At 55.0% G+C, this 10,874-nt stretch overlaps 1 protein-coding gene across 2 annotated transcripts in view; it reads right to left on the reverse strand.

The window, feature by feature from the left end:
• SLC38A10 (solute carrier family 38 member 10) overlaps nucleotides 1-10,596 on the reverse strand; it is a 29,906-nt gene extending 19,310 nt beyond the window's left edge. Inside the window, exons 1-7 of one of the 2 annotated variants that reach the window (XM_066565997.1) lie at nucleotides 10,347-10,596; nucleotides 9,380-9,497; nucleotides 6,312-6,357; nucleotides 5,175-5,268; nucleotides 3,976-4,119; nucleotides 2,970-3,094; nucleotides 164-266 (exon numbers count right to left, since the gene is read on the reverse strand). In XM_066565997.1, coding sequence (XP_066422094.1) covers nucleotides 164-266; nucleotides 2,970-3,094; nucleotides 3,976-4,119; nucleotides 5,175-5,268; nucleotides 6,312-6,357; nucleotides 9,380-9,497; nucleotides 10,347-10,445 — 729 coding nt within the window. In that variant the 5' untranslated portion in view covers nucleotides 10,446-10,596. Of the gene's footprint in view, nucleotides 1-163; nucleotides 267-2,969; nucleotides 3,095-3,975; nucleotides 4,120-5,174; nucleotides 5,269-6,311; nucleotides 6,358-9,379; nucleotides 9,498-10,028; nucleotides 10,149-10,346 lie in introns of those variants that run through there. The other variant, XM_066565998.1, reaches the window with a different exon arrangement.
• Nucleotides 10,597-10,874: the final 278 nt, after the last annotated feature.

Raw genomic sequence — 10,874 nt, forward strand, 5'->3', positions numbered from 1 at the left:
TGCCCTTGGGTTCATCACCTCCCACCTAACTCTGCTTTCAGCAGGAGGACTTATCTGTCAGAATAAATACAGATAAGCAGAAACCAGCCCCAGCTGTAGATAAAGCCTCATCCCTGTGGCCCCTCCAGATTTCTGGCAAGGGAAGAGAAGGAGAAGTTCCTACCATGATGTAAAAGGTGGTGACCACGTTTAGGGAAGAAGCAAATATGGAGCTCATGATTTTGACAGACGGCTCATCCAAGCTGTCGTAAGTAGGCAAGACCTGACTGTAAAAAAGGGTAAAATATTTAAGGAAACCTGCAGGAAACGGGAGAAAACCCCCAGTCCCAGCCCAATCTCTGCCTCAGCCCAGCAGCAACGAATCCCTGACACCTTCCCCCTCTGGAGCATAAACACCTGCTGCTATTCCACAATTTATACTGCTAATGCCAAGAGATTTCAGAACACTCATAACTTTTAAGTGTTGCAAAAATATTCCTGTTCTCCCCACCCCACCACGTGGAGCGAAACGTGTGATGTAAACATTTGGGTTCAGGAAGGGTTGCAAAATGAATGACCGTTTGTTCCCGGGGCCACGGGTGGCTCTGGGCCAGCCCCAGCGCCAGAGATTATTGTTCTTGGAGCTCTCCGTGCTGATAATTAAAGCAACACAGTGTTTACAGAGGAAAAGAGGGAAGAAGGTTGGAGCATCCCACTGTCTGAAGGAAAATTAAACAAACAAACCCCAGCACAGCAGCCTGTCCTACTTCAGCTCGCTTCATAGAAAGCCACAAGTGCCAATTCCCTGGGATTTGGGGTATTTACAGCCCTGGAAAGCGTGGGGAATGTTCCTTTTGACATCAGGTGCATATTTTAGCAACTCATTAACCTCTTGTTACTTTAATTCTAGCAGCTACATCCCGGAGCTCTCGGGAGAAGGGGGGGCCTGCAGGGAGATGGGAAGGGGTATCCCCAGCTCCAGTGGGCACCAAGCCATTCCCAGGAAGTGTGTCAGGCTGGGCCCAGCAGAAAGATCCTTAACCCTTAATCCCTGAGCGTCAAAGGAGGTTCTGGGGCTGGAGGTACCAGCAAGGAGCAAGGACTTCCCTAGGAATCTCTCCTTTTGGGATTCCTCCCTGGGACTGAGGAGACTGGCATCCCTAGGAATCTCTCCTTTTGGGATTTCTCCCCGGGAGTGAGGAGATTGACTTCCCAGGGAATCTCTCCTTTTGGGATTTCTCCCTGGGAGAAAGACTGGCTTCCCAAGTCCCTCCATTTAGGATTCCTCCCTGGAGAAAGGAGATTGGCTTCCCAAAGTCCCTCCATTTAGGATTCCTCTCTGGAGAAAGGAGACTGGCTTCCCTGGGAATCTCTCCATTTGGGATTTCTCCCTGGGAGTGAGGAGATTGACTTCCCAGGGAATCTCTCCTTTTGGGATTCCTCCCTGGGACTGAGGAGACTGGTTTCCCTGTGAATCTCTCCTTTTGGGATTCCTTCCTGCCCTCTCCACAGCTACCTCCAGCTACATTCTGGCCTTCAGCATCTGAGGGAAGGGTCCAGCCAAACATTCAGGCTCGGGAAGGAAAAAAGAGGGGAAAAAGGGAAGCTCTGCAGTGTGTGGGATGGTTAGAAAGGTGATTCAGAGGTTAGTAAAGTTAAATCTACCCAGCTGAGACTATGTAGTTAAACTACATATAAAGAGAGGAATAGAATATATGGAAGGTGGGTGGAGAGAGAAAGAGAGAATACACAGATGGAAAGAAATTTTTAAAAATATACAAATATTGCCTGGGTTGGGGACAGGGTATTTTCCTGATGTTTGGAAAGAATACACAGCTTTAGATTGGGTTTGCCACAAAAGTGCTGCCATGGAGCCCATATTTAGGCACACACACAGGTCCAGACGGAACCATTTCCCTGCATTTCCAGCTCCCAGGAAAATTGTCCTGGGTACTGCATGGCTTCCATAAGGGAAAAAAAAATGAAAGGGATTTGTTAACAAGGTAAAGCTGCAAGAGAACACAATTCCCTTTGCCAGTTGTAATGGAGACATTAAACAGCAAGCCTGGAGTGTGCCGGGCTAGGATCTGAGCTGCCAAGAGAGCCAGTAAGTGGGAAATGATGATTTGGATCTTGGAGTGGGTGTAAACACAGCAGTCTGAGCAAATTTTATCTGTCACATTCATTTACTGTTGGCACGAGACCCGTTTGCTGGAACTACATGGGGGAAGCCCAGCTCTGCCAGGCTTCCAGAGAAGGATGCTCCTTCCAGAGCAGGGCAGTCCTTCCCTGCCCAGGGCTGGATTCACACGGGTTAGAGCTGTCACACAGCACTCACCTGATGTCCTGGTGCAGCAGGGAATGCTGCTGGAAACCTGGGACAGCCTGGCCTGCCCTCACCTTCTCCCACTTGTCACAGAAACCCTCCCAAACCCAGGGAACGGGACAGGTGGAAATAGCCTGGTCTGCTCTCAGCTCCTTCCATGTGCCACTACACCCAGGGAACTGGAAATGCAGGAGTTATACAATATTCTGGAAATGCAGGAACACCCCTCCAAAGCCAACACCTGTGTGACCTTCAGAGTGCTCTGCAGGAAATGTGGGGAGCAGAGCAGCCCCCAGCATTCAGGGGCTCACGCAGGGGGGTGGCACAGCCTTTCCTGGTGCTCCAGCATTCCCTCCAAGAACCAGGGGAATTTCATCCCTCCTGCAGCTGCACCAGAAGCTCCCGAGGAGCTGTTTGGCTCCAGTGGTCTCAAGTTGCTCCATTACAAGAACTCCCAGGTGAAATGGAATAACAAAAGGATCTGGGTAACAAAAGGGTCACGACTGAATGAGAGGCTGAACTCCAGCGAGCTGTAAAGTACCCCGATGAAAACAAACCACCAAAGCAGATGGTATCTATCCCTTGCAGATCCTCCTGACCCTGTGCCCCTCACACAAACTCCCAGCAGGAACAAGTGCCAGGGCTGGGAAAGGCAGGTACTTACGACTGGCAGGCAAAGGACATTCCAAAGATGGGGATGCAGCGGAAAATGCCCTCCCAGCGCATGTAACTGACCCGCTGCAGCCACTGCCCGCTGAAGAGCCCGTGGTTGAAGGAGGACAACACAACCTGCAGCAGGACAGACAGCAGGGGTGAGCAGCCAGCCCCAAACAGCTCCACGGCAGCAGCAATGCCAGGCTGGGATAACCCGAGCTGCCAGCACAGCTCCATCCCAATTCCCCAGCCCCACTGGGTCCCACCCACAGGGCCACCAAGGATCCCAGGGAGTATTCCAAGGGATCTGTGACATTCCCCCCTTGTTTGATGCCATCAGAGCACACACAGTTTCCACTGACACGCTCACTGTGAGAATCATTGTTCAAAGCAACCTCTTTTGCACTTTTTAAAATGTGTTTTTAAATCCAAACAGGAAGCACCGTTGGCCTTAGAGAATCCTGTTCAGCAGAGAGAGACAAAGGGCCCTAAAACAGGATCCCACCTGCTGCTCCAGGGCCATTTAACACCACCAGCTCACCAAAGAGAAGGAAAAGCTTTATGGAAAGAGGGAGGAGCTGAGGCCAGGGAGCTCCCTTGCCATGGACACAAGAACTGGCAGGAGTTGGGTTGCACAGGAAGCAGAAGGTAAATATGTCTGAATGTCTGTTTATAATATCCTTGGATGGGGTTTCTAATCTCCAGAGATGTTTCAGTGCAGCCAGCTCTTGTGAATGTTGTGGTTTCTTAAAGGCACAGCTCCTGGGAGGTTCCACACCCCCCTGAGGAGGCAGCTCTGAGGTGTGACCCTGCACAGCCTACTAGAAAAGTTACATGCAAAGAATTCCCACAGCTCCCTTTCCTTCCAGTCCTGAAATTTGGGTGAGACAGGGCTGGAGCTCCAAGAGGGAATCACAGGAGCATCTGGGAGCTCACAGGAGCATTACAGGAGCGACTGATCACAAAAATGAACAGAAAGGAGGAAAAGGAAGGGGATGCCCGGTGTCCGTACCCACCACGAACATGAACACGCTGTAGAAGATGAGAGCCATGGCACTGAAGGACTGAATGGAGGCCATCATGTTCCTCTGCAGGCTCAGGGGAAGGACAATGCACAGGGAGACAGCGAAGAGCAGGACAATGCGGAACAGGCCCGACACCTGCACAACAGACCTGCATCAACACCTGCAGCAGGGAGGACACCCCACACAGCCCCCAGGCAGCAAACCCTGGCATGGCTCATCTGTCCAGACTGGAAAGCAACTTTAAACAGTGCAATTGTGTGTCTGGAGGTGTTTGAAGATGCTGTGAGCTCGGGCTCTGTCTGTGCTGAGCTGAGACAGTCACTGGGTGCCACTGTTGCTCTGCAGTGTGTGATAGGTCCAAGCTGGAAGAATTTGAGGGGTGGCTGGGGGGGTTAAATGCTAATCCAGCACAAGCTATTTAGGTATTTTCATGCAATTAAATAAAACCTAAATTTACTTGGGGAGACGAGAAATTGAAAGTGTTGAAAACTCCAATCCAGAAAATTAATCAAAGCCTCACACTGCTATTTATTATAGCAGAGCACTCTGGAATGCTTGGAAATATTTAATACCTAATTTGGCTGCAGCCTCAACGCATCTTTTTTAACTTCACAGTTCCTTAATCTGAGCTTAGGAGCATCAGGCAGCACAGATAACACTGTACCAAAAATCCTTTTGCTTCCCTGCACGGCCCTCATGCCGGCTCTGAGGAGCACCTCTTGCCTCTGAGCACCCTGAGCCAGCAGCAGGCTCATCACACGGCTGAGGAGGCAGGAACACAGAGACTTTGGCCATAAAACCAGCCAGGGACAGGACAAAAATCCCTCCTGAACTACAGGGAGGAGAGCTCAGGCAGAGGAACTGCCTGTCACTACCCACTGGGGCAGGAATTAAGGCAGGAAGCATTATCTCCCCCAGGAATCTGCTCCAGAATTAATAAGGGACCAAGTTAAAAAGAATTCCTTTGATGGAAATGCCTTATTGGAGTTTTACACAGCTGATTGTTTGCCATATGTCTGAGCTCCCCAGACTTCCCAGAGCAGAGGCTCCGTGCACGAGGATCCCTCCATGAGGGGACCCCACAAAGCCCCCCTGGGACGCCAGGGGATGCTGAGCAGGAGCTCTGCTGTCCCCAGGGGACACAGGGCTCAGTGCAAGGGCAGGGAGCCCTGCAGGAGTGATTTATTCACCTGCAATCCGAGCATCTGCGCAAAGAAGTTGGAGCCCAAATCGCCGATGACGACGTAGAACGCGATGCAAGTGCCCAGCATCAGCCCAATCATGCTGCAAACACAAACAGGGACAGGTCAGGAGAGCCACATTCCATCCTCAGCGTTGGGAAGAGCAGGACACCTCCCCTGCACTCTATCCCAACAAAACAGCCACCAGAGAACCTCCATCCACACCAAACACTCGGGGATGCAGCTCTGCCCACAACCCACACAGGGGTTTAACTCCTGTTGGGAGCCATGGGGGAAAAAAAACAAGAAAAACTAATCTTGGATGACAAGAACTCCTTGAACTCCTGGAAAAATTCAAAAGAATCAGCACGAGGCTCTCAGAGCCCCACACCCACTGCAGGACCCTGCCATGAGAGTCTCAATATCCAGTGGGCTCTCCGACATCTCTCCACACAATGGACCACACTTTAATGAAAAGATTGTCCATTAACTGCTTCTCCTCCCACTCCTGGACCACTTTCCTTCCCAATTCCAATTATAGAACATCCCTGTGGCAATTACAGCCTCTGCTTGCATGGACAAGTAACATCTGAGGAATATTCTGTGTATTTTTAGTGCTGAGCAGAAGTTTGCAGCTGGGAAGAGCGAAGGAGCCGGCACCACTGGCGGCCCTGGGCTCAACGTGCCTGGAAAAGAATCCCTGCTGGAAAAAGCAGGGCTGTGAGGATTGTGCCATCACCTGACATCTGCACTGGGGTCATGGGAGGAAGCAGAGATGGAGGCAGGGTTCCCCCTGAAGGCATCTCTCAGGGAAGGGAGCACAGAGGGCAGGAGTGGAGCAGATCCTGGGATCCAAGGAAGCAAACGCTCCCTCCCACCAACCCCACAGAAGGGATGGCACCCCTGGAGAGCTGCCACGAGTGACACGGCTGTGATTTCACAGCAGAGCAGCTCATCCCTTCCTTCTGTGCTCCCAGAGCCTGGGAAGTGCTGGAAGGGATGGAGGTGACACCTGGGAGCTGTGCTCAGGGCATCTCACCCAGCCTCCTGTGGAATTCCAGGAGGAAGGAGAGCACAGCAAGGCTCAGAAAGGCTCCCACCACAGACACCCAAACTGTTCACACTTTGAAGCAGCAGCAGATTTACCTTGTTTCCACCAACATTTTTCCTGCTTTTCCATAGGCATGAAATGCTGGCATAAAAGGGAAAAAAGAGTGGAAGTTAGTCAAAGAAAGGTCCAGAACAGGGCAAGATGTCAGTTCACAATTAGACACCAGCAGTGACACAGGGCAGTGCAGCAGGAACCCACCACTGGTATTTTGGGGCAGTTTCCCTCACCCTCCCACTTTCTTTTTCAGCCTTTCCCTTTGGAAACTGAAAACCACATAAGACAGGAGCAGGGATGAGGGAAAGCCAGCAAGCAGGTTCTTTTTTTTCTATTTAAAACCAGAAGTGGTGTGAAGCAGCAGCCACACATGGCAGCCATTAAAGGCAATGGGAGAGAAAATATCCCTGTACAAGATTGTGTGTGGCGAAAGTTAAAGTGGTGCAGAATTCCAGTCCAAGTCCCCTTTTTATTTTTATCTTCCCCCTCGAACTGGGCTGCCCGACATGGCTGGCTGGGAGAGCTGAGCTGGTGCCCAGAACGTTCAATCCCATTCCCAGAATACCCAGTGCTCCCAACCCACACCAAAGGGCTGCTGCCAAGGCTGTGCTTTCCCTCCCTCCCATCCTGGGGTTGGAGCACAAAATGCTCAGTAGTCCTCAAATCACTGGGTTTTCTCTTAAAAAGACAATGCCAAGAAAACTTTATTCTATTTTTAGCTCCTGCTGGGCAGAACGGGAATGGGGAGCTCCGGTGCCAAACCCAGACCACAGTGCCCAAATCTGCCAGTGAGGTCCAGCATGAACCCACCACCCTGGAGTCCCCTCTGCCTTCCCTCAAGACACAGCCCAACATTCCCAGAGCCCGCCAGAAAACAAACTCAGATCCTTTCTGGAAGCTTCTTCTGCTATTATAAATATTAGCTTCAACTCTTGATTTCCTTGGACTCTACTCCAGCTAAAAATTCAGGAAACGAGATGTTCTCCCACAGAATGAGCAAAAGGCACGGCAGGGACCCACAGCCCAGAGCAAGGATGTGGGGGAGCACCCAAAATAGCAGCTGGATCAGTGACAGGGCAGTGGGACAGATGCCACCAGGCACCGTGCCCGGGCACGGGGAGCGGCGTCCTCTGGGAATTCACAGCCAGGAGGGAAAAGGCAACAGTTCTGGGGGGGTCAGGCCCACAGACAAAGGGTCTGGGAGGAGAAAGAAGAGCCAGCAAGAGGAAAACATCCCTCCTGGAGATGGGTCAGTAACAGGCTGAGCTCAGGGCTGGGGGATGGAGGAGTGGTGCTGCTGAGCACATTCCAGCCCCTGGACATGGACACAGACTGGGGTGATGCTGCAACCAGCCCATCTCCCCGGCTGTTTGGAATTGATGCTCAATGAGAACAAGCCTCCAAACACTGTGGGGACAATGTAAAAATGAGATTCTTTATCTTCTCCAGGAGGTAACAACTGTAAAATAAATGGTACAGTCAAATCCTTGGAATGGGATCTTGGAATGCCCCCAGACTGGGCAGAGCCTGCTCAGTACCTGAAGAAGCCTTTCAAACCCAGTGTGGTTCCTGGGACAGAGCTTCAACCCCTGGCCCTGCAGGGCTGAGCTGCCCAGCACAGCCCCAGCACATCCCAAGTGCTGCTGGAAGGGGAGGGATTCACTCATCTCCTGCTTAAAACCCATCTGGGAGCTTCCTGCCCTTCCCTCCTCACCCACACATCTCCCTGCAGCCCTTCCCCTTCCCGCAGTGGTGAGGGGGCAGTGCCAGCCCCGGCCTGGGACAGCCTTTGTGCCCAAGCCATGGCTGCTGGGGTTCCTCCGGAAGGCTGTGCCCGCCTGCAGGGAATGTGCACAACTTCCCTCCGTGCCAAAGCCTCCCAGGAGTGCCCGCAGATGTCCCCGGGCCCAGCCTGAGGGGACAAAGGGCTCTGTGTGGAGCTGCCCGACCCCGGAGCATTGGGATGCGGCGCGGGAGCGTGTGGCACCTCTGCCAGGGCTCCGGGAGCGGGCACGGCGCTGCTGCCAGCCCCCCCTGCCAGGAGGAAGCTGGGAGGCATTGCTGGCCCTGTCTGTATGGCAGCCCCTTGGCTCCTGGGCGGGCAGAGGATCCCTTCTCCCCGGGACACACTCCAAGGTGCAGGGACTCTGTGTCCTCCGGGAAGCGGCGCACAAAGGCGTCTTGTGAGGGGCAGGGAGCAGCGGCAGCTGGGTGGGGGCTCCTCCTTCCCCCTGGCACCAAAACAACCTCCCAGCCATGGGGCTTCTCCCTCTTGTCTGTTCCTAGCAGATACAAGTCAGCAGGAGCTGGGATGTGCTTCCTGGGAGCAGCACCTCGGGCGCCCTGAGAGAGGAGCAGACCCATCTGTCAGCAGCTGCTGGGAGCCCCCGTGCCAGGGCAGTGCCAAACAGCTCCCTCCTCCCACAGAACAGCGAGGCAGAACGAGGAAAAGGAGACTTTTCCTGCTGCTCCATATGCCAACAGCAAGGAGTGGAACCCAAACACCTCCTCCTGCTCCCCAGGGCAGTCAGAATCCCAAGAGAGGCCACGAGCAGAGGCCAATCCTGGCGCCAGCGCTCAGCTCCGAGGTTTTGGCACAGCCAAAACCCACGCAGGGATCTTCCAGATGTTTTTGTTTTCTCAGCCCTTTGGAAGCTCGCTCTGTTTCCTCTCTGCTGAGCCATAAAGGAGCTCCCAGCTCGGATGCAGGCAGCCCAGCTCCGTGCCAGGCTGGCAGGACCCGCTGTCCCGGCAGCGCTGGCTGGCTGGGTGGGGAGCTCGTGCCCAGACCCATAATTAATTCATCCCAGCCCCACAATTCATCCCAGATGGCTCCCGGGAGCTGGGGTTTGGATCATCTCCTCCCTGCCCTGCAGAGTCAAAACAACTCAGCACCCATTAACAGGGCTGTGGGAGCAGGATCCAACCCCAGCACCGCCCTGGGGAGAGGCTGAGGCACAACAAGGAAGCTGGGAACTGCAGCAAGAAAAAAAACATTTGTTGTTCCAACAGCACCGCTGAGGAAATGCAGTCAGGGAGGCCAAGGAAGGTCGTGGTGCTGTCAGAGGAGCAGCAGGGCTGGGGAGCAGCCCCAGAGCTGGGGTCTCACCGAGGCCAGGGTAGGTCCTGCGCTTGCTGAGGTTGGCTGATTTCACCAGGAACATGCAGGACTGGTGGGTCATCCACGAGCAGAAGATCAGCAGCACGGCTCCCAGGAGGATCCCACACTGCAAAGAAGCAGGGCAGGAGATGGGGGTCATCCCCCACCACAGCCCAGCCACCCTCCCTCAGCACCCTCAGCCTCCCCCGGGTGTTCCAGCCACGTTTTCCCTCTTTCAGGAAGTTCTGTCCCCTTCCCACCACCTCCACATCACCCTCTCCACAGCACAAGGACACAGGAAACACACACCTGCTTCCCACAGCTCCCAGCTGCACCAGTCCAAGCTCCAAGCAGCAAACTGGGAGCAGAATTCCCAGCCTGGCTCACCCCTCCAGGGAGCACAGACAGACCCCGAGGTGCCACCCCTGCTGCAAACTGATTTATCCACAACCAGCTGGCATCACACACTGCTCAGCCAGCCCCGGTCCCCGGGCAGGGCTGGCACCCACGGGCACCCAGCAGGGGCTTGGCACAGCCCCAGATGCCAGGGAGGGGCGGGGGGCATAGCGGGGCTGGGAAAAGCCTCCAAGTTACGTTTATCATGTGGGCAAACCCTTGGATTTCATTTCTCCCTTCTCCTCACAAGACAAGCACAAACCATCAGCTGGAGACCACAGGGCAGGGAAAACCCAGAGTGTGGAGCAGAAGTTTTGACTTGGAGACGTCACCACTGGTACAAACGCGGTGTTCGGAACACGAGATGCCCGCTCTGGGTCTGAAGCGTTTCCTTCACTGACTTTCCTCTCCAACGGAACGAAGCCCCAGTTGGGGCCAGAAGGGCAGAAGCGGCCGTTGCCCGCCCGGCCCGGCCCAGCCCTGGAGGAGCCCGCCGGGGCTTTCGGCTGCCGGGGCACGGCCCGACCCCCCGCCGCAGCCCGGGGACACCGGCAGGACCTCGGCCGGCCCCAACGCTCACCTGTCGGAAGCAGAAGGGCACGGTGAGCACGCTCACCCCCACGATGCTGTTCACCACGTTCATGATCAGGCCCCAGTTGGAACCCGCCGCCGCCGCCATGGCCCGCGGCGGAGGATCCCCGCGCCGGGGCACCCGGTATGTGGCTGCTCCCTGAGCCCCGCGGCCGGCTCGGAGCGCCCGGTGCCCCCGGTCCCCCTCAGCCGGCCGTGCCCGCCATGGCCCCACCGGGCACGCCCCGACCCGGCACCGGCCACAGCGGCACTTCCGGCTTCCGCCGCCGCCGCAGGAAATGACGTTTACGCGCGGGGCCGCTCCTGCCGCCCCGGAGGTCTGGACTCGCTGGTAGTGGAGGACCAAGGGGGGTCCCCGTGGTTGGGGGCTCCCCCGGAGAGCCGAGCACGGCCAGGGAGGTGCGGGAATGCACCAGGACACACATCCGTGCGGATCCGCGCGTGGAAAGGCACGGAGAGGGGCGTGCACCCGCCTTTACACGCGTGTGTGCACATACACACATGACCACACAGCTCG

The sequence above is a fragment of the Molothrus aeneus genome, chromosome 26, assembly GCF_037042795.1.
Source record: "Molothrus aeneus isolate 106 chromosome 26, BPBGC_Maene_1.0, whole genome shotgun sequence".
NCBI lineage: Eukaryota > Metazoa > Chordata > Aves > Passeriformes > Icteridae > Molothrus > Molothrus aeneus.